The sequence below is a fragment of the Ascaphus truei genome, chromosome 9 (assembly GCF_040206685.1).
Source record: "Ascaphus truei isolate aAscTru1 chromosome 9, aAscTru1.hap1, whole genome shotgun sequence".
In the NCBI taxonomy this organism is placed as follows: Eukaryota; Metazoa; Chordata; class Amphibia; order Anura; family Ascaphidae; genus Ascaphus; species Ascaphus truei.
The window spans coordinates 37739965-37763211 of record NC_134491.1 but is presented as its reverse complement, the minus strand read 5'-3'; the positions used below and the strand labels follow the sequence as shown (position 1 = coordinate 37763211).

General features: G+C 44.0%; 1 protein-coding gene across 2 annotated transcripts in view; it reads left to right on the top strand.

Annotated features, from left to right (window-relative positions):
- The window catches only part of CYP46A1 (cytochrome P450 family 46 subfamily A member 1), a 94628-nt gene that overhangs the window by 16820 nt on the left and 54561 nt on the right, over positions 1 to 23247 (top strand). For both annotated transcript variants that reach the window (XM_075614389.1, XM_075614388.1), the window contains exons 3-8: positions 648 to 729; positions 1563 to 1633; positions 2800 to 2886; positions 7876 to 8014; positions 17173 to 17283; positions 21822 to 21978. In XM_075614389.1, coding sequence (XP_075470504.1) covers positions 648 to 729; positions 1563 to 1633; positions 2800 to 2886; positions 7876 to 8014; positions 17173 to 17283; positions 21822 to 21978 — 647 coding nt within the window. The remainder of the gene's footprint in view (positions 1 to 647; positions 730 to 1562; positions 1634 to 2799; positions 2887 to 7875; positions 8015 to 17172; positions 17284 to 21821; positions 21979 to 23247) is intronic.

The following is a 23247-nucleotide window of genomic DNA, read 5'->3' as shown; positions in this document are numbered from 1 at the left end:
CAAATAAGATACCTTTCGTCTTTAACCCTTTCACTGCCAGAGAGACCGGTCGGGTGATGCTCCTTTTTTAATATTTAAATTGTGATGGTCTAATCTCCTGGGACCTGCAGATTACTCACATATCATCTGCTGTATTTACCAGAAGAACATATCTGTCCAGTAAACTTAATGTGAACATTTTAGGACGGATTGCTTCCTTAACATTGAAAATATGTGGAATCTGCATACAGTACAACGTAGCTAATTGTTATGAACTTTCATTTATATCATTGCATTTTACAAAGCATGATAACAGCAAGATCACAATTAAAGAAAAAACAAACTTGGATATTGAGCTTCAGAAAGTGTTAAGGATGGAAATAGCGATAAAAACCTCAACCAATTGTGAAAGGTATTACTGTATATTAATCTAATTATATGGTGTGAATAATATTATATAATGTGTTTAAAGTATTATCTACAACAATAATATCTATATTGGCAGTAACATACCTACAATTGGGCTAAAAAATGACAAAGTGAATAACTATATACCCCCAAAAATTAACTCCCAGAAAAGGAGAAAAATATAAAGTCACCAAAATTAGGGTTCACAGTTGCGTAAAATAATATGTAGTCTTGCAATAGTCTCATTCTTTGTTTTTTAGGGTGTTGAAGTACGGCCCTGTAATACGTATTAATGGTTTCAGCAGTGTATTCGTACTTGTTGTTAGCCCCGAAGGCGTAAAGGTAGGATACTTCTGTAACCCTATTACTAAAACTACTAACTACAACCCAGTGATGTAACTGAGTTATAATACAAAATGTTTATTCTTATCACTGTCTGATAATTTAAAAAAAAAATAATGAATCGCCCCTATTTTCGCTTTTTAAAATTACACTCCTGTTAGTTCAATATGGTCTAACGAAGTGTACTTTTATTAAACCACTTTGCGGCAGATATGTAAGGAAGATTTTAATTAAAAAAAGAAGAAACTCCTAAACTTCAAACCACATCTTAAAAAAAATAATTGGGTAAAATATCCCACTCTTATCTGTCAGTCTTGTTGATCTTGCCCCAGTGAATTCTAATTCTCCATAATTATCACTGCACTGGTTTCTACATTGCTGTTTAGAATAGATAGAGGTCATTCTATGGGGGGTTTGTTCCCAGTGGAGAATTGTTTGTGTATTCTAAGTAGAAGCATTGGGTAAATTCTATTACTCCAAAACAGCCGTTTCCTCATTGACTGCAATAGGTATTTGGGCTTAAAACTACCTGAACAGCTACTTTGGAGTTTAAAGAATTAATCCCTATTTTGGGTCGCAGGGATGAAAATTGGGAGCTAAGGAGTTGGTTTAGGGTGTTTGCTGCCCTTAGATGTGTAAATTTTATGATGCTTTAATAAAGACAATTTTCATATTGGAATTTTAGCATAAGATTGAGCTCTATTTATAGTTTTCTTTTCAAATACATTATTTGATAGGAGCTCTCTGTTAGCCAGAACTGGGTTAGAGCTTTTCCCTTTGACTGACTATATAGAAAAAAATGACTTGTCATTTGAACCAATTTTATGTTTCAGGAATTCCTAATGTCGGCCAAATACCCAAAGGATGTATTTTATGATAGAATCTTTAGTTTATTTGGAGTAAGGTAAGTACAGTACTGGAAGTGAGTAGTTTTGCTTGTTAACTCCAGCGGTCCCTAATAAATTAGTCAACATTCATGAGAACCACTAAATAATGCCTTATTCTATTTATTGAAATGCTGCTTCCCTTTGCTGCTTAAAACTTTAGTCCCATTCATTTGAGTGGAGCTCACCTCTTCTCCAGCATATTAAAAAAGGACCATAATGTGTGGGTGATTTATCGACATTGGGCATTATTTAGTTATATACAGTAGCTGTAGTATATAATACTTTAAGCAGCAATCCTCCCTACTCCTTTTATTTTTCCATACTGTTTTTTTTTTACAGAATTTGAACCAGGGGGTCCTTTGAAGCTGAACAGCACTTCTGTACTCTTTGTGTTTGCTTTGGGAACTCCCGGTTCCCAAGATCCCATTTGAATTACCCGTGTTTCAGCTCTGATTCAGAAAATCAAAATGGCCTCCAAGTTCCCCGCAGGCCAATAGGAAGCTGCAATGTCATCTGGTGTATGACATTGCAGATTTCTATGTTAGACATCTTTGAAACTCCAGGAACTGGCAACTAAATCTGTAAGTGTCTATTAAACAAGTTGCTCCCAGGAGCTAAAAATAGCTCAGTTCAGCACCAGAGATCCCCTTGGTCCCTAAGCTGTAAACATTTTGCGAGAATGGGTATGATTTCTGCTTTAAAAAACACATTTTCTTTTGAATATTTCTCTTGCCAAACCTTTTTAGGCTTCCACTGGTTGACTTTCTATTTTATGCTTTTTTTTTCTTTTATAGAATTAATAGATTTCTTTCTGTTGATTTAAGGTTTGCCAAGATTTATGGAAAAATTTGGGAAACAAAACTTTCGGAAAAAACAATAAACACGAGCAAAGATACTCATAACTTAATTTATTTTCATTCCAGTGTCCCATTAATGGCATTATGTTCTTAACTCTGTGCCCAGGACATACTTGAAAACGAGAGGTAACTCTCAATGTATTACAGTACTTCCTGGTAAAATATTTTATAAATAAATAAATTATGTAACTTTATTGACTCAATTTAGATGGACAATAACGCATTTTCTTTAAGATGTTATATCATAACATTTTACTAGAATTTTACAGATTCACTTATGTAAATATGTAACACAGTAATTTTTATGCACTCATTGCTTACTCCAGGTTCATGGGAAAGGGTTTAGTGACTGATACAGACTATGATCATTGGCACAAACAACGGAAAATGATGGATCCTGCTTTCAGCAGAACGTAAGTGCAAAGTTATATTCGTAAGCAAACACATTTTCAATAATGTCACCAACCATTAAAGTTGGTAGGGCTTTCACTCCCAGCTTACAGACATTCAAATACTCTCTAAAGACACAGCTACTTAAGGAAACATATCTGACATACTCCTAACATCCAGCCACCAACCTTATAGGTACCAGCTGTGTGGCTGGACCAAATTCCATGCTATCTAAAAACCTAATGAACAAAAGGAGGGGATAAGGGAGTGATCAACTAAACCATACTAATTGTGTAGAAAATGTTAATAATAATAAATTCAATTGATAATGAAAAGTAGGTGCAACTGTGAACTGAAGTGAATCAGAGAAAGTGGGGGGTACAGTGGCCTGTACTCCAAAGAAAATTCACTGAAATGCACACTACCTAAATTTAAAATGTAACCTTTAATATCAAGTACTTAAAACATATATTACCAAAGTGAAAATGTGATAACATTTAAAAATAAATTAAATTAAGTAACTCGTGAAGACAGGCAGTCTCTAATGTTTAAATGCTCCAGTATATTATTAAAACTGGAGAATAGGAGGCTGCTAGGGTGCACACAGCCGGAGTGAGCAAACAAGCCCACCACTTCACTGGTTAGCCTAATAAATAGTGAATATCGTAGGGGCTATTGATATCATTGATTATAACTTGATACTGGCAGTATGGCCTCCTAATCAGGTCTTGACCTACTCCAGGAATACTTGCCTAGCCACTACCCTAATTTTTTATATATCGGCTAATCTAGTGAACGGCTGACAAGTACTGTATTAAAATAGCCCCATGAAGGGGGCTGACATCATCAACATGCGTCCAACGCTCGTTTCCCTCCTACTACGGAGCTTCCTCAGGGACAAAGTACTTGTCAGCCGTTCACTAGATTAGCCGATATATAAAAAATTAGGGTAGTGGCTAGGCAAGTATTCCTGGAGTAGGTCAAGACCTGATTAGGAGGCCATACTGCCAGTATCAAGTTATAATCAATGATATCAATAGCCCCTACGATATTCACTATTTATTAGGCTAACCAGTGAAGTGGTGGGCTTGTTTGCTCACTCCGGCTGTGTGCACCCTAGCAGCCTCCTATTCTCCAGTTTTAATAATATACTGGAGCATTTAAACATTAGAGACTGCCTGTCTGCACGAGTTACTTAATTTAATTTATTTTTAAACGATATCACATTTTCACTTTGGTAATATATGTTTTAAGTACTTGATATTAAAGGTTACATTTTAAATTTAGGTAGTGTGCATTTCAATGAATTTTCTTTGGAGTACAGGCCACTGTACCCCCCACTTTCTCTATCTTAAAACCCCTAACATCTACACCCCCAAACTTTAATAGATCCAGCAGTGTGGATGGACGATACTCTAAATACAACTAGTTTAGTGCCTAAGGTAGTTGAGGTAAGGTAAGGTGCACTAAGCATAATAACATATATATAACTGATGTCAGTGATCAGCGGCAAACGTCGTGGACAGTTACCTTGATGCTTCGGCATCCCGTCTCACACTTTTGCACATTTGTTGCAATATCCCTCTTTGCCTAAAAGACCTCTGATCGCCACACTAGTATCCTCGTTTATAATGCATTCTTATTTTTAACCATTTATCTTAGGTTAGTGTGTATCACGCAAGGTTCTGGGACCCATCTCCACTTAGCACTTCTGTAGAATGACAGCCTAGCTGTGAGCTTATCCTTACACTCACAACCTATCAGGCGTTTATCCAGTACTCACCCAGTGTGCAGCTTTCTTTCCTCTGCTCATCAGAAATTAATTAGTGACCAACTCTACACATCCTGTTTTTATACAGGCTAACCCTTTGGACCATTTACTATTAATATCATGTGTAAAATTGTCACAGTTTCTGATGATTTCTAACATACAGGAAAGTTACTTTTCGTCGGACTATTACAACGGATCCTTATCTTACCTTCCCCTTGTACACTTGCCGCCTTAGGCAGCCCGGTATCACACTTCCACACATTTACGTTAGACTTGTTTTTAAAATGTTTCCTGTTGTTTTTACCCTTCCCCATTATGTATGTCTTTATTTATATAGCGCCTTGAAAGTACATAGCGCTTCACAGCAGTAATATACATGACAATCATAAATTAGAAATAATACAAATAACACATCATGAGAATAAATGCATCAGACATAAAAGTAACATTGTGGAAGAGGAGTCCCTGTTCCGAAGAGCTTACAATCTAATTGGTAGGGAGAACGTACAGAGACAGGAGGAGGGCGTTCTGGTAAGTACGTCTGCAGGGGGCCAAGCTTTATGTATCAGGTGTATAGTATTAGCCACAGTACTACTCATATGCTTCTTTAAGCAAGTGTGTCTTAAGGTGGGTCTTAAAAGTGGATAGAGAGGGTGCTAGTTGGGTATTGAGGGGAAGGGCATTCTAGAGGTGTGGGGCAGTCGGTGAGAAAGGTTTAAGGCAGGAGAGGGCTTTAGATACAAAAGAGAGAAGACATCTTTAGCAGAATGCAAGAGTCGGGATGGTGCATAGCGAGAAATTAGGGCTGAGATGTAAGGAGGGGCAGAAGAATGTAAAGCTTTAAAAGTGAGGAGGAATTGAGTGTGAAATGCGCGATTTGATAGGAAGCCAGGAGGGAGATTTCAGCAGGGGAGACGCTGAGACAGATTTAGGAAAGAGTAGAGTGATTCTGTCAGCAGCGTTTAGGATAGATTGTAGGGGAGACAGGTGAGAGGCAGGAAGGCCGGACAGCAGGAGGTTACAGTAATCGAGACAGGAGAGAATGAGGGCCTGAGTCAAAGTTTTAGCAGTCGAGTAACAGAGGAAAGGGCGTATCTTTGTAATATTGCAGAGGAAAAAGCGACAGGTTTTCGATACGTTTTGAATGTGAGGGGAGAATGTGAGGGAGGAGTCGAGTGTGACTCCCAGGCAGCGTGCTTGGCCTACTGGGTGAATGATGGTACTTCCAACAGTATTGTAGAAGGAGTTAGTAGGGTCAGGTTTGGGAGGAAGTATAAGGAGCTCTGTTTTTGCCATGTTAAGTTTCAGTCGGCGGAGGGCCATCCAGGATGATATACAGAGACGGCACATTTTATTTGAGTGCGGCTAGTTTCGCAAGCCGGGGGCTGCCCCGGCTTGCTAGCCGCACTCCCTCAGCGTGCCGCGCGTCACCGATGCGCGGTCACGCTTCATCGGGTGCCTGCGCCCTCTGCGCGCATGCCCAGGGCTCCCCGAGGGAGCCCTGGTGTGCTGCGCTGTATGGGACTGCGGTGGGGGGTTCCGGGGGGCCCGGCGGACCCGGAGAGGCGAGGGAGAAGCCCCGATCGGAGGGCCGCTCCTCCGAGGCTTCGGCGCGCGCCCGGCACACTCCGGCGCGCGCCCGGTTACTGTCGCGGCCGAGACCGGGCAAATGCTCGAATAAACTCGGCTGCGACAGTAGCAGAGAGACATTCAGAAACTTTAGTCTGTACAGCAGGTGTAAGGTCAGGGGTTGAAAGATACATTTTGTGTCATCAGCATAGAGGTGATATTTAAACCCAAGAGATGTGATTAGGTCACCTAGAGAAAGTGTGTACAGAGAAAAGAGAAGAGGTCACAGGACAGAGCTGTTGGGTACCCCCACAGAGAGATCGATGGAGGAGGTGTTGGCAGAAGAGACACTGAAAGTACAATGGGAGAGGTAGGAGGAGATCCAGGATAGAGCTTTGTTACGAATACCAAGAGTATGGAGAATGTGAAGGAGAAGAGGGTGGTTCACGGTATCAAATGCTGCAAAGAAGTCAAGTAGTATGAGCAGAGTGTAATGACCTCTGTCTTTGGCAGCATGGAGGTCATTAGTTATTTTAGTGAGGGCTATTTCAGTAGAGTGAACAGTGCGGAAGCCAGATTGTAGAGGGTCTAGGAAAGAATAGGTGTTGAGAAAATGGAGCAAACAAGCATGGAGCATTATTTAATGTTTATGTATTAAAGGTTATTTTTTAACTAATTTCACCTCCCATCAGCCATCATTTTGTTTTTGAGTGCACCCAATAGGGGCTTTATTTTCTTTCTTCAGTTGTACATGGACCATACTCTACTCTGAAGCATACTCCAACCCACAATGAGCAGCCACTTTATCTTTTGTTTAAACACTGCCCCTTATTCCCTCTAGATTGTAAACTGTCAGGAGCAGGGCTTTCATTACCTCCTGTATCTGTTTGTGCCTGTTTGTCCTTACTTGTATGTCATTAAGTTTATGTAATTGATGTTACTCTGTAACCCACTGTACTGTGCTGTGGAATATGTTGGCACTTTACAAATAAAAGGATGATGATAATAATAATAATAATAATAATAATAATAATAATAATAATAATAATAATAATAATAATAATAATAATAATAACAACACCACTGATGTGTGATTTTATGACATTGTGATTTTTGAAAAATGTTGGGCTTTTATAAGTTTGACATTTTATATGCATCTGTGAGAGTAATAAGGTACTAATGATTACTACTAGATGATGCCCCTGTAAATAGTAATTGAACAAATAACATCAGAATTATCTGATAGTAACCAAACTTTGGAGCGGACAAAGACTAAAAGAGGTTTGTTTGACTGGCAGTTAAGATTCTCGCTGCCCAAAGGGTACTGCAACTTATTGCTGTGAAATGCGTCCTCCCCCCTCCCCCCAAGGCAGCAAAAGGAATATTAAAGAAAAGGTACTTCTGAAGTGTAATTGCAATATTCTAACATGAAAGAACCAATTCTTTATGTTTAGGGTTTCAGAAGACACACAATGTAGAGAAGCTACTAATAATACTAATACAGTACCTATTAGGCTTTATCAACATCAGCATGGCCACCATATGGGTAGCCTAAGCAGTAAATATATTATTGTATTCAATACAAAAATACAATTTCACCATGTGTTGTTTTAATACATTTATGAATCTTGAAGAAGCATTTACCACAACTAATGTTTCATTTACTGTGTAGCTATCTTATGGGATTAATGGGACCTTTTAATGAAAAAGCAGAGGAGCTGATGGAAACACTTGCAGAAAAGGCAGATGGGAAATCTGAGGTTAAAATGCATGACATGATGAGAAAACTGACTCTGGATGTGATTGCCAAGGTGAGACTCAGGTGTTGCATCGATAATTGTGATAAAAAATTTAATTAGGAAGTTTGACTTTACTATGTAACGTCGAATGTGGTGGGTTAGAGGCCCATACTAAGGTAAGGAGAATATAAAATGGAAGGGTGGATTTTGATTTTGCAACCAGTGTAGGCGCCTGCTAGGAAATGCTTGATTATTAAAATACAAATCTCAGCTGTGAATAATTAAACAGCCTGCTGCAGTGAGGCAGACTGAAAACCTTAACTACTCCAGCTCACAACAAATTGCTACTCCAGCTCACAACAAATACAGGCCTTGGTGAGTTACAAAGGTGCCAAAAAAACCTTCACCGTACTGCATACAGCAATGATAAAGAAAACTTATGAGCATGTTCATATGTCTGAGACAGGTCAACAAACCCGCCTTAGGGCTGTTATGTGCCTGTGCGAAGGCGCGTGCCGCACACGTTTTGTGTGTATACTGTGCGCGAGTGTATGACTCTGTGTGTGTGTGTGTGTGTGTGTGTGTGTGTGTGTGTGTGTGTGTGTGTGTGTGTGTGTGTGTGTGTGTGTGTGTGTGTGTGTGTGTGTGTAATTTATTATTTAAAAATAAAAAACTGATTGTAAAAATAAAATATTTATTAACATTGTGCAGACACACACATATACACACATACACACTCACACACACATACACACATACACATGCATACATACCATGGTGTGAAAAAGAAAGTACTGTCACACTGTGCTGCCCGCAGACCAGACCTACTCCCAGTACTGAGGTGGGAAGTGAGTAGATCACGCACCTGCAGAAGTGAGGGCGTGCCCGGAATGTGAATTGATAGCGTGGCCAAGGCTGAGGGTACAGGGGTTTAACCGTAGTACTTGTGAGATCCGGTCGTAGAGAGAGTAGCGTAGTGATGTCCGAAGCCAAGGGTCGAGGGCAGGAGAGATCCGAGTCGTAGAGGTCCATGAGCCTTGTCCGTGGGTCTGAAAGTTAAGCGAAGCCAGAGAGGGTACGAAGACAAGCCGGTTCGGTAACGTGATCTGAAATGCAAGAGGGAGCTGGGCATAGGATCCAAACAGCACGAGCCAAACGAAACTATGCAGAGCAAGGTTGCACAGGAGCCACAGGGATAATAAAGCGTGGTGGACCAATCAGAGGAGGAGGCAGGGCAGAGGTGAGCTGAGGAGCCTGTTGTGATAGGACTAGGGATAATGAGCTCTCTTGCTGCAGCTGGACAGCTGGGGGGTGTGCGCCAGGATCCTGAGTCGGCCGGTGGGCGGAGCCAGCCGCCGGGTGCAGTGCATAAATTAACTTGTGAGGTGCGCGCTCTGTAAGCGGAGCGAGCGCACACTCAGTGGTAGTGACGGTGACGTGTGAGAGAGCCGTGGGGGAATGGGGGGGCGGTGCTTGGACGTGCCGCAATCTGTTGCAAGGAGCAGTGGGGTCAGCGGCCGGTCGGGAAGGTAGGGAAGGGCAGCGTTGAGGGCGGCGTGTGCCTCGATTCCTCACAGTACCCCCCTCCCCCTCGAGGATCGGCCTCAGGATGGTCCATCCAAGGCTTGTGCTGGAACTAGAGGTGGAAGCGTCTGAGCAATGTTGGGGCGTGGATCTGATCGAGCGTGATCCAGGATCGTTCCTCCAGGCCATACACCTTCCAATGTACCAAGAACTGCAGACGGCCCCTGGTGAAACAGGAGTACAGGATGGCCTTGACCTCAAACTCTGGCTGCCCCTGTATGGAGATGGGTTTGGGCCTATGGTTGTTAGCCGGGAAGCGGGTACTCTGAATGCAGGGCTTCAGTAGAGACACATGAAATGCTGTGGGTATCTTCATGCTAGGGGGTAATCGTAGACGGTATGCCACTGGGTTTATACGCTCGAGAATTTAGAAAGGTCCCAAGAACTTGGGTGCCAATTTCGGGGTAGGGGCCTTGAGGCGAATGTTCTTGGCTGAGAGCCACACCCTATCCCCTGGCTTGTATTCGGGTGCCTTCTGACGATGCCAGTCGGCTTGGGATTAGTATCTCTGGGATGCACCAATGAGCGCTGCCTGGATTTTCCTCCAAGAGTTTTGTAGGGAGGTTCTGTGTGAATTAATCGCGAACTCAACCCAGGGCAGTAACTCGGCCCAGTCGTCAAGTGTTTCGGACACAAAGCACCTTAAGTACTGCTCCAAATTCTGATTCATCATCTCGGTCTGGCCGTTGGTTTGGGGGTGGTAGCCGGATGAGAACAAGAGGGAGATACCGAGTCTCTTGGAGAAAGCCCGCCCAAATTTGGAGACGAATTGTGAGCCCCTGTCGGATACTATGGACATAGGAATGCCGTGAAGTCCGAACACCTCCTTGGAAAAGACGTCCACCAGAGTAGAAGAAGATGGAAGGCCCTTGAGAGGGATGAAGTGCGCCTGTTTAGTGAATCTATCCACAATGACGAGGATGGTAGTCATTCCCTTGGAGGGTGGGAGTTCTACTATGAAGTCCATGGATACATGTGTCCATGGACATTCGGGGATGGGTAACGGGAGCAGGAAGCCCGATGGCTTGTGTCGAGCAGACTTATTTTGGGCGCATACTGGACAGGCACTGGTGAATTCTTGGACCTCTCTTCCCATCCTGGGCCACCAGAAGGTACGTCTGATGAGGTCCAGGGTTTTTTTGAAGCCGGGGTGGCCGGCAGTTCTGGATGAATGACCCCATTCCAGGATTTTCCGCCGGAATTGCCGGGATGCGTATAGTGTTCCCTCCGGGATCTCTAAACCTCTCGGAATGTGAGTTTGGGCTTTGATGATCTTGTCCAAGACGTCAAATGAGGTAGCAGAGATGATAAATTTAGAAGGTAGAATGTTCTCAGGGGTCTCCTCCGACCTCTGTTCTGGAGAGAATTGCCGGGACAGAGCATTGGCCTTAACATTCTTGGTACCAGGTATGTATGACAAAATGTAATTGAATCTTGAGAAAAACAATGCCCACTGAGCCTGTCGGGTCCCTAACCGGCGTGCTCCTTCAATTATATAAGAGGTTCTTATGATCCGTGAGGATGGGAATGGGTTCCCAGGTACCCTCCAGTAGGCCAGAAGCTCCCTGTTACCGACATCGTAATTCTTCTCGGCCGGAGATTTTTTTTTAGAGAAGAACCCACATGGATGTAGCTTGCCTTGTGGCCCAGTTCTTTGGGAGAGTACTGCACCTGCTCCAGAGTCTGAGGCGTCCACCTCAAGTGTGAAAGGGAGGGAGGTATCTGGATGCCGGAGGATGGGTGCCGAAACGAACATTTTCTTGAGAGTTTCGAAAGCAGCTGTGACTACGGAAGACCAGGCGGAGGGGTCGGCTCCTTTCTTGGTAAGGGCCATGATGGGGGCCACTGTGGTAGAAAAGTTACGAATAAACTTCCTGTAATAATTCGAGAATCCGAGAAAGCATTGAATAGCCTTTAACATCTTGGGCTGGGGCCATTCCAGTTTGGCTTTCAGTGTCTCGGGATCCATACTGAACCACTTGTCAGAGATAATATAGCCTAGGAAGGCTTTGGACGTCTGGTGGAAGACGCACTTCTCTAGTTTGGTGTAGAGGGGGTTAGTGCGAAGATGGGCGAGAACGAGCCTGGTGTGTTGTACGTGATCTTGGAGGGTCTTGGAAAAGATGAGTATGTCATCTAGGTAGATGATTACAAAAACGTTCAGTACGTCCCGGAAGACCTCATTCATAAAGTCTTGAAAGACGGCCGGGTGTTGCAAAGGTCAAAGGGCATCACAAGGTATTCGTAGTTGCCGCTACGGGTGTTGAAGGCGGTCTTCCACTCATTCCCCTCTCGGATGCGGATCAGATTGTAGGCCCCCCTCAGATCGAGCTTAGAAAAAATGGTAGCCCCTTGTAGCCTGTCAAATAACTCAGAGATGAGGGGAAGAGGGTAACGATTCTTGATAGTTATGCGTTTGAGTCCTCTATAATCAATGCAGGGTCTGAGCGTACTGCCTTTCTTCTTCACGAAAAAGAAACCTGCGCCAGCTGGGAATGTGAAGTGTTGTATGAATCCCTTCTGGAGGTTCTCCTGAATATAATCCGCCATGGCTGCGGTTTCTGGTACTGAGAGAAGGTAAGATTTTGATTTAGGATCTAGATCGATGGGGCAATCGTGCGGGGGTAGAAGGTCGGAGTGGGTCTTACTGAAGACGTCCAAAAAGTCAGCGTATGCCTCCGGAAGAGAGGAGGATTTGGGGGGGGTCTCCAACCCAGCGAGAAGCGTGGTGGGAATGGACTGTTCCGGGGAAGCCTGCCACTGAATGGGTACCTGATTCTTCCAGTCAATGCGCGGATTGTGCTGTTGTAACCAGGGCAAACCGAGGATAACTTGTACCGTGGGATAGTGGAATACATCGACCGTCCTTCGTGGATAAGGTAAGCAAGGAGGTCTCCAGTTAGATAAAGGCCGGTTGCAGGGGACGTCCGTCAATGGCCTCTAGGCCTATGGGAATCCTCTTCTCGGTCTGCGGAATCTTGTTGCGGATTGCAAAGTCCTGGTCTATGAAATTTCCCCCTGACCCAGGATCGAGGAAGGCGGAGGTCGGTACACGGAATGCCGGACCCTCGAGAAGGATAGGTAGCGTGATCCTCTTGGGAAGTTCTTCCTTGGGAAGGGGGCGAGAAGAGATGGTGCCCAGGGAGAGCCCCTCATAACTCACTGGGCATGCTCGTTTCCTGGCCTCAATGGGCAGAATCGTATCCGGTGTCCAGAGGATCCGCAGTAAAAGCAAAGACCCTTGTTCCTACAGTGGGATCTCTCTGCGGAACGAAGTTGCTGGTTTCCAATCTGCATCTGTTCAGGAGTCTGGGGCCGGTAGGACAGCTGGGGGAGCCCTGGGAGGCAAAGAAGGAAACGAGAAGGAGACGGCATGGCAACCCTGGAACGCTGGAGTTCGTGACATGTCTCCTGCATGCGCTGGTCCATCCGAATGCACTGGGTGATTAGGTCCTCTAATGTATCAGGCCGGAGCTGGGTTGCGAGTTCGTCCATCACCGGCTCGGCCAGACCCTGCCAGAACACCGCAACGGGGGCTTCTTCGTTCTACCGTGTCTCCGCCGCGATGGTTCGGAACTCCAACGCATACTTCGCTACGGACCTATGCACCTGAGTGAGATAGATCAGAGATGAGGCCACCGTGTCCCTGCGGGCCGGAGTATCGAATACCTGTTAGAACTCCCTCTTGAAGCGGGGGTAGTCCCTGATAAGTTCCTGACGCAAGTCCCATATGGGGGAGGCCCAGCCCAAGGTGTCCCCTGTAAGGATTGAGAAAATTTAACCCACCTTGGCGCGGTCAGAGTTGAAGAGCCTTGGGGCCAACTCAAATTGAATCTCACACTGGGTCAGGATGCCTCGGCAAGTGAGCGGGTCGCCAGAGTACGACTTGGGTGCCAGGATTTTAGGTTCTCAGGCGGCAGCTCCCTCCCGGGTGGGGTCTACGTTGAGTGGGCTCTGCATAATGTCACGCTGTGCTGCCCGCAGACCAGACCTACCCCCAGTACTGAGGTGGGAAGTGAGTAGATCACGCACCCGCAGCAGTGAGGGTGTGCCCGGAGTGTGGATTGATAGCGTGGCCAAGTCCAAAGGTACAGGGGTTTAACCGTAGTACTTGCCAGATCAGGACGTAGGCAGATTGGCAACTGTCTTGAATGTTTTCCACTTTTGAATAATCTTTCTCACTGTAAAACTTCGGCTTTTATAGAGGTGGTCAATTAATCAAGGGCATTTGATTAGCAGCACCTGTCTGATACTTAGCATCTTAATTTCTATGGAAGCAGTAAGGGTGTACTTAATTTTTCACAGATAGCTTCTCCATTTTGGCTTTATTTTTGTTAAATAAATCATGACACAGTGTAATATGTCATGTGTTATTGTTCATCTGAGGTTGTATTTACCTAATTTTAAGACGTGCTAAGGAACAGATGATTGTTATTATTAAACCAAGAGTTACATCTCAGACTCTACAGGCCTCAGTTAGCATGTTAAATGTTAAAGTTCATGACAGTACAATTAGAAATCTGAACAACTATGGTTTGTTTGGAAGGGTTTCCAGGAGAAAGCGTCTTCTCTCTAAAAAGAACATAGCTGTACGGCTTAGATTTGCAAAGTTGTATCTGAACAAACCACAAGACTTCTGGAACAATGTCCTTTGGACAGATGAGACCAAAGTGGAGGTGTTTGGCCATAATGCCCAGCGCCACGTTTGGCGAAAACCAAACACAGCACATTGCACAAACACCTCATACCAACTGTCAAGCTCGGTGGTGGAGGGGTGATGATTTGGGCTTGTTTTGCAGCCACAGGACCTGGGAACCTTGCAGTCATTGAGTCGATCATGAGCTCCTCTGTATACCAAAGTATTCTTGAGTCAAATGTGAGGCCATCTGTCCGACAGCTAAAGCTTGGCCGAAATTGGGTCATGCAACAGGACAATAATCCCAAGCACATGTGAGAGACTGATAAAGTCATACAGAAAACGATTACTTCAAGTTATTGCTGCTAAAGGTGGTTCTACAAGCTATTGAATCATAAGGTATGCTTAGTTTTTCACACATAGCTTCTCCATTTTGGCTTTATTTTTGTTAAATAAATCATGATACGATGTAATATGTCATGTGTTGTTGTTCATCTGAGGTTGTATTTACCTAATTTTAAGACCTGCTAAGGAACAGATGATTGTTATTATGTCCTGATATGTAAAACCATAGAATTCAAAGAGGGTGTACTTTCTTTTTCACACAACTGTATATATACACACACACATATACATACGTTTCAGCGCTGATAGTGGCGCAAAATCATTGTATTCTCCGTCTTCTCGGCTGTCGGCCAGATGCACGCTCTCTACCGTGCGCGGCCCTTGTATAGAAGGGCTGACTAACCTCAGCCAATTATAAGTGCCGTGCAAAGCGCACATGGTCACTATATAACAAGCCTTACCCATAATCACTCAGCGTACTATGCTTCCCCTGCAGCAAAGGATTCTGGGTAATGACATACAAATGAGCATTCGGTGTGTCACGTTTTGCTTCTTATCCACTGTAACATGGATGTTGTTTTACACAGTTATTAAAGCAAAGCCTGGGTTATACGAGTTTAACTCATATAATGTCAACTCCCTGAGCAGGTACTGCTGTTTAAAAAGAAATAAAATACTGCACTGGGCTCTGGGGAGAGCTTCATTTTAACTCTCCCAAATCAAAATATTTAAAATTTTCTTAAGCACTAAGCATCATAGTTTAAAAAAATAAAAACCGCTTTGGGAAGAGCTCCTAAAGTAAGTAAAAATAAAATATACACATTAATGGCGATCAGTATGGCCTGGTGTTTTACATTTGCAAATACGTGGACGTTTTTCACATCTCTGGTGACGAGGTTCATATAAAAAGCTGGCGTACTGTAAATTGTTCTATAATGAAGGCATTTAAGCAATACACTTAGGCAAATGACACACATATAAACCCACTTACATATATTTCAGACATCCACTATCTAAACTTAATTAAACAGGTACAAAAAACAGACTGATTCCTTTCTTTATCTCGCCAAAGTACTTTACATGCTCTTCTTATACACAGTGTGACAGTAGAACACAATTCTGTATACTGTGCATTGTTAACGGGTCATGTAATATTGAAGCTTCAAAAGTGAACACCCCTCCAGACACTGATGTTATGAATGTAGCCCCTTTTCCCCCGTGTCTAGGGTGACTACGTGTGGTGCATTACCTGATAGGCTCACAGGAGGCCTGATCCTCCACTGCAGGGAGCCTGAGGTGTACCTTATTCGTACTGGTGACAGCGCCTCCACCTGTGAGGGATCCTAGCAGTGCTGGATAACCCCTTCACAGGACCCAATAAAATGAATACTCACACGGGTATATAATAACAGGTCTACTGAACATAGATATACTAATAACATAAATATAATAATAACATACTAACGCATATCATACAGGCCTTGCACGGCCATACCCCCACACAGTGAACTACTGCCCAACCACCTTGTCCACACCCTGGTGAGGTTTCCCCCAAAGTATTGAGGTGCCCTGGGCACCTAACCACCTGGTGTCCACAGGATCCACAACCCACCCCAAAGTGTGCAGTAGCGCTAACCACAGAATGTGTGTGAATCGTTGGTGCACTTGTTGAGCTTGATACCTGCCGGGCGCAACAGCACCCGGGTACCGACGGCTGATGTTAGGATCAGTCTGGTCCCACGTAGTCGTCATCCGCTACAACATCCACCTCTGCGTGGGGTGGACTCCCGCTGGAGTGTCCCACCATGAAGAGAGTCTATGTCTTGTGCTGGTGGTCTGGTGCATGAACACAGGCCGCAAGTACTGCAAGGGAAAAAGCACTCCAACGCACAGCCAAAAATAGAGTGGGTCCCAAGCAAATATAGTAAAATATAATCTTTATTGGTCCATATTAAAAAAATGGAGGTAAGTACCCTCCAATCACTAACTTGTTCCGCAAGTACTGCAAGTACTGCATCTCTGCTGTGTCCCTGACACTATAGCTCTAAATAGGGCAAGACCTAAGGGCTTGTCCCTGAAGCACCCACAAGTTCTCAGGGCCTACGGGGCAAACTAGGCCTAGTCCAGAGAAGCACCGCTCCCTGGACACTACTTTCAATATTTCTTCTCCCCTTCCGACTGGCGTGGCTCTCAGATTCGCACCAAAACTAACCTCTTGCTGGCCGTGATCCTGGCAGCCCTATTGGCTGTTCGTGCCCATGTGATCGCAGCCCTAGAGGCTGCTGGGAATTGTAGTTCACCTGCAGAGCTACATGTAATTTCGCCGCTTCTATAGCCCTACTGCGCATGCGCCATCTTCTCCAAAATGGCCACCGCACCATGAGGCTCTCTGCGCATGCATGAATTGTCATTGCACATGCACGGTTATCAGCAAGATGGCGGCGCCCTGCAAAGGGAGACACCGCGGACCTCTGGCGACCCACTCGCCACCCTAACTGCCCACAACTCCCCGGCCACAGAGGAGGTACGCGGGGACCCAGGGGGACCTGGCAATACGAAGAAAACCTAACACCGATCAGGAACAAACCAAAACATACAACCATCATATTTCAACTTTGATGTAGCAATTAATGTTTAATTCTGTCTCAATGTATCAATTTCATAGGTGGCATTTGGCATGGAGTTGAATTCGCTGCAGAACGACAAGACCCCTTTCCCACGAGCAATTTCCATGGTTATGAAAGGACTTCTAGAATCACGTAACCCCTTGGCAAAGGTTTGTCCAGCTGCCCTGATGTTCTCCATATAAATTTATGCAGTTTCAATGAAACTTAAAGAGGCAATCCAAGCCGTTATTTATTCCCCCCCCCCCCTCTAATTTCTTCCCTTTATTTTATTTAGGATTGAAGCATGGGGTCTCCAGAGCTGAGCCCAATTAATTTTAGCTCTGGGGCCCCCTTCTTTCGGAAATACCTTTGTAGTGTGTGCCAGTGGACACTCCAGGGTTCACATTATGTCTGGGTTTCAGAGCTCACAAGCCATGCAGGCGAATAGGAATCAATATGTACTGTATGTATGTCTTTATTTATATTGCGCCATTAATGTGCATAACGCTTCACAGCAGTAATATGTGACAATCATATAAATATTAAATGATATAACTAACACAAAGTGATGTAGAAAACCAGTGCTTCCGAATAAGCCAGCCTTTAAATGTATAAGAATAGCGCTGGGACCCCTCCAAATATGCTTCTATAAATTATGATAACCCTAAAAGGGATAGGGGACTAGTACCTAGTGCCATAAAACACCAATAAGCAGTTCTTAAATTGTCCCATACAGTGAAAAATGAGGGTATCACCCCATAAATGCAACTCACTGTGAACTTCCAAGATCCATAGGAGCAGTCCCAAAGCAGCAATCAGCAGCGTGCAATCCACCAGGCAGAACTGAGCAGGAATGGATGAGAAAGGCAGTGCACTGCCAAGGAAGTAGGAGCAAGGCTCACGGTAGCATAAAAAACACTTTAATGTGTAAAAGGATCAAACATAGCCCCCCACAGCAGCAGCAGGTAACACACCTACGCGTTTCAGGCTATAAGCCCTTTATCAAGGTGTATAATGCTCCACAAACAAGCCGGTATTTAAATACAAGCGCCGTCCGCGCTAACAAGTGACGTCACAACCTCTAGTCCAATCCGCTAGCACCTCCTACGTGCACACTTTCTAATGTGTTGGAGGAATTATGTCAATTTCAACAAACTTTATTTACAGGTGGTATACAGGAAATACATAGCATTACGGTGACCATACAGTTAACCCCTTCATCCCCAACAAGGCTTAGGCTGTGCTTATACTGTAGTGCCGGCGACGCGACGTCGCTTCAAAACAAATGCATTGAATCTGTAGCATGCGCTTATAGTAGGCACGACGGCGACAGAGCAACATGAATCTCTGTAGTCAGTAGAATTTGATTTTTACATAGACGGGCTGTAACCAATCAGATAGCTTCTGATGTAGGGTGAGGGGGAATGCGTCTTGTGTGTGAGTGCAGGGAGAGGGGTGATGTATGTGTGAGTGTGGGGGGGATTGTGTGTGTGTGTATATGTGTGGGATTGTGTGTGTGTGGGATTGTGTGTGTGGGATTTTGTGTATGTGTGTGGGGGGGATTGTGTGGGGGATTGTGTGTGTGTGGGTGTCATGATAATATCAGGAACTACTAGGTCATTTAATCCCAGTTGGTGCTTGAGGAGTTAATGACATTGTGACAGGGTAAATAAAAGCCACCAGCTATAAGCCTGGCAGACATATGTGTAGTCTGCAGTGCAGCAGTGATGAGGTTAACTTCAGCTGGGAAGCTCATGGCAATTAGTTGAATCCCAGTTGCCTAATCAAGGTGTGTTAAAAACCCCAGGATGTGCACACATGCCTGGCTGGTCAGCAGACAGAAGTGAGTTACTGAAGAGATTACTGAAACTAGGTCTGTCTTCTTGTATGCTGTCTGAAACAGGGAAATACCCTGAAAACTCTGGAGAGAGAACAGCTTGAGTTAAGGTCTGTTTGCAAAGTACATTTTGATGAACTGTTGTGTCCTGCACACTGAAGAAAACCTGTTTTGTTTACATGCTGAAGATAAGCTATTTTTCTTTTGTTTGCTGATGAGAAGCTATTTGTTTTTGGTGTGCTGTATGTTTTAAGGCCAAAATAAAAAGCCTTATTCAAAGAACCCGCGTGTGTAGTTGCATGTATTACTGTTCTGCCTTATATTGCAACTGTATGTTTATTTTGTATCTCCTTTCTGTAATCTAAGCACTGTATATTTATATATATTAAAACATTTAATAAGTAATGCTTTGGGCTCTGATTGAACTGGTGCACACTGGAGAGAATAATTTACGAAGCTCGGGCACACGTTACTACAGTTGATGTTATTTTAAAGTGGATGGTAATGACGTGCAATTGAGTAGGGGTTAATACTAACTCGCTGGTTCCTTGCAGAGGAGAAAGGGGGGTTGCTAGAGTAGCCTTGTGTATTAACCCTGGTTGCATATCTAAAGTCACGTTCTCACCTGTGTGCTATCCTAGGCGGTTGTATATTGGGACGGCTTGAGAGGGGATACTGTCCGATTTGACAGACTTTTGCGGAGGTGGAGTGGGTGCGCTGTTGAGCGTCGGTATTAACCCTTGTCCCGTATGCAAGTCGCATGCTAGCAGGGGGTCGTACGTGACAATTGGTTGCACAGCGGTGGATTAACAATTTGTAATTTTGTTAATATCAGAGCTTTTTGGAGACCCGGCACTGGGTACAGCGTTTTATTATTGGGGGTGTATTTTTATATGTATTGGGGGGTTGGGGTGTATTTTTATATGTATTGGGGGGTTAAGTAAAAGTTGTACGCTAAAATTTGTTTTTCCGTGGTAGGTGCGCTATGGGTTGGGGGAGGGGGGGTCCCCTGCTACTTTTATTTGTCCTGGGCCCCATGATTTCTGTTGGCGGCCCTGATTGTGTGTGTGTCTGTGTGTGTGTGTGTGTGTGTGTCTGTCAAGCGAAAGACACTATATGAACAACTTTAAAATAGTAAATTCTCCTGTAATTTAAAGTAAAAGTACTGTAAATTCAGCATACAAACAGAAATTACAACTCCTCTCCATTTCAGCCTTCCCCCTTGCTCTTGTCCCCGCCCCTCTGCCTTCCGTCACTCCCCTTGTAGCAAGAGAGGTCTCCCAAACTCAAATTACAACTTTCGCTTGGGCTACGGAGACGAGAGACGTCATCCGTAGCCGTAGCCGGCACTATAAGCGCAGCCTTAGGGGTAACCAGCCGGGCATAATACCTTTATTATTGGTCTGGTTACCCCTTCACCGTCACAGGGTGCTAGTCGGATATTGAGGGGAAGGGCATTCCAGAGGTGTGGGGCAGTCAGGGAGAAGTGTTTAAGGCAGCAGAGGGCTTTAGATACAGAAGGAGTAGAGAGAAGACCTCCTTGAGCAGAACACAAGAATCGAGATGGTGTATAGCGAGAAATTAGGGCTGAGATGTAAGGAGGGGCAGAAGAGTGTAAAGTTTTAAAAGTGAGGTGGAGAATTGAGTGGGCGATATGTGATTTCATAGGGAGCCAGGAGAGGGATTTCAGCAAGGGAGACGCTGAGACAGATTTAGGAAAGAGTAGAGTGATTCTGGCAGCAGCGTTTAGGATATCGATCAACAGAGGAAAGGGCATATCTTTGTAATAAACAAAGTAGTGGCGGCATGGCAGCAGTAGCTTAGTGCTGCGATGTGCAGTCTGGGATAGATTATTTCCTCCTTTCCAGCGCAGTTCAAAATCCAGGATTCAGGGCCAGTAGGTGTTGACCACTTATTTCAATCCTGTTGAACTCCCTGTTCAACTCCACACTGTATTATACTTAAAACATGCTACTTTAAATGTATGCTGCTTGCCCCTGCATAGTGACGTCACTGTGTGGCATCCTTTTGGCAGTGGGCTTTAAACCGCAGAAAACTGCAGAGATACTGGCACCCCCTTCGGAGGTCAAAATCTCCAGAAGCAGGGGTTCACTGGAGCTTAAATTAAGGGGTTCAAGTCCAAGGACCCCCTGTTTCAATCCTGTATTTAAAAAAAACAAAAACAAAACGGCTTGGATTGCACCTTTAACATTGCTCATTCAGAGACTCACTTTAGAAACTAGCCACAACCAGATATTTTATGAAAGGTGCAATCTACCTTAATTAACCTCCATTTTTCTTTTACAGTTTTGGAAAATAGTGCGTATCAGCTCTGGAGGACACCCTGGTTCCAAAGATAACTACTGGTGAAGTTACCGGTATTACTTCCTGGTTTTGAAAGGAATTTAAACAGCCATTCTAGTGGAAGCCACGACTAATTATGTTGCAGCTTCCTATTGGCCTGAGATTTGGAAGCCATTTTATTTTCGGGAGGGAGATTTGAACCTGGTAACTCATCTGTAAATATCTTGTGAATCAGGGGGTACCAGAAGCTGAAGGTGAAGCATGACCATTTAGCTCATGGGGACCACTAGTAACCACCCTGTAAAAAAAAAGGGGGATTTTTTTATTTATTTTTTGCATCGTTGTTAACCCCAATGCAGGCCCCACCAGCAACAAAGGCATTGTAGTTTGACAAATGTTGTAATCAATGTGCTATGATCTGGCATCAGCAGCGCTATATACTTATTCCAGCAGTAAAAGGATTTAGAATATACACTATTAAAGAAGCACAAAAGTCTTGTGCTGTCTGACTGAAAATTACATTTCAATAAAGTCTTAATTAAAAGCCCCCCTTTTCTGTCTGTGAAGTTTCTTCCATCAAAGCAAGCATTTATCAGAGATGTCCGAGAATGTGTTAAGCTGCTTCGCCAAACGGGGAAAGAATGTATCGAGAAAAGACTACGGTTGATACAGGACGGGGAGGAGATCCCAGTGGATATACTGACACAGATACTCAAAGGGGCAGGTAAAGAATTTGACATCATAAAAATCCTATTTGGCCTGTATCATTTCTCTCTTCCTACTGATAAAACTGCTACAGTTATACACAATTTAATAGGATTTTTGTTTCAATTACTGCTTCGTACATTTTGCTTGACAGATTCCCCTGACCTTTGCTGTTTAATCCTACATTTGCTATTGTATATGTAGCTCCTGCTACAAATGTGTGTATACTGTGAAAAATGCAGACTTGGTCTGCTGCACCTATCACATGGTGTGATGGGGAACGTGAGACGCTGTCCCTGGTCTGCCTGACAACACATGACAGGAGATATGGGATTGGATCACATGTTGGCGCAGGTAGTCAGTTTGAAAGACACCGAAAAAGTTAACTGCCATTCTGAAACAGATAGAGAACCAAAGTGAAAGTTAGAGGGGCTAAAGAAACAGCCTGACACTCACAGGAGGATTGTATCAGACTGCTAGCCAAAGACAAAGTGAGAGACAGCAGCAAAAACACAGTCTCTACACACAAAGAGAGCAGCGAACAAACCAGAAAAAAAGAGGTCAAGGATTGTCAAAGCGCAAAAGGATAACAGACATCCAGGAAGCCTGTTCCTGTCACTTACATATCCTTTTATTACATACAAACCTCACAAATGTGTCACCTTTATCAGGCCTGCAACATGTCTACACGCCATTTTAATAACATGACAATAGTGTAGTGCCTTGTTTATAGTCAGTTGCATATTGTATATACAGTATACATATACTAACTATAGCTGGCGTAACATACACTGCCATTTTAATAACATAACAATAGTGTAGCATCCTTGTTTATAGTGAGTTGCATATTGTGTATATATACATACTGTATGTTACGCCAGCTACAGCTAGTATATGCTGATCTAGCAGATCTTAAAGGTTATTAATTGAACATTACTCTATTTTCACCCCTCCCTGTAATATTTTGCTGTCTCTTGATCCATTTTCCCCACCTTACTCTCTCCTCAATCATGCCCTGCTCCTCTTTGCACTCTCCTCTCTGCGCTCCCTGCCTTATTACTGTGTCTGCTTCTCTATGTGCACACTACACTCCTTCCTCTCCTACTAATTTCATCTGTCTCTTCCTTTTTTTGCGGTCTGTTTCCTCCTTCTACTCACTTTGCTGTCTCTACTCCCTTATTTTCACTCCCTACTGTCCCATGTGCACACTGCTCTCCATTCTCTCCTCCTTGTCATCCATCTGCCTCCTCCCCTCCTTGCTGTATCACTCTCTCACTCCCCTTCTTCA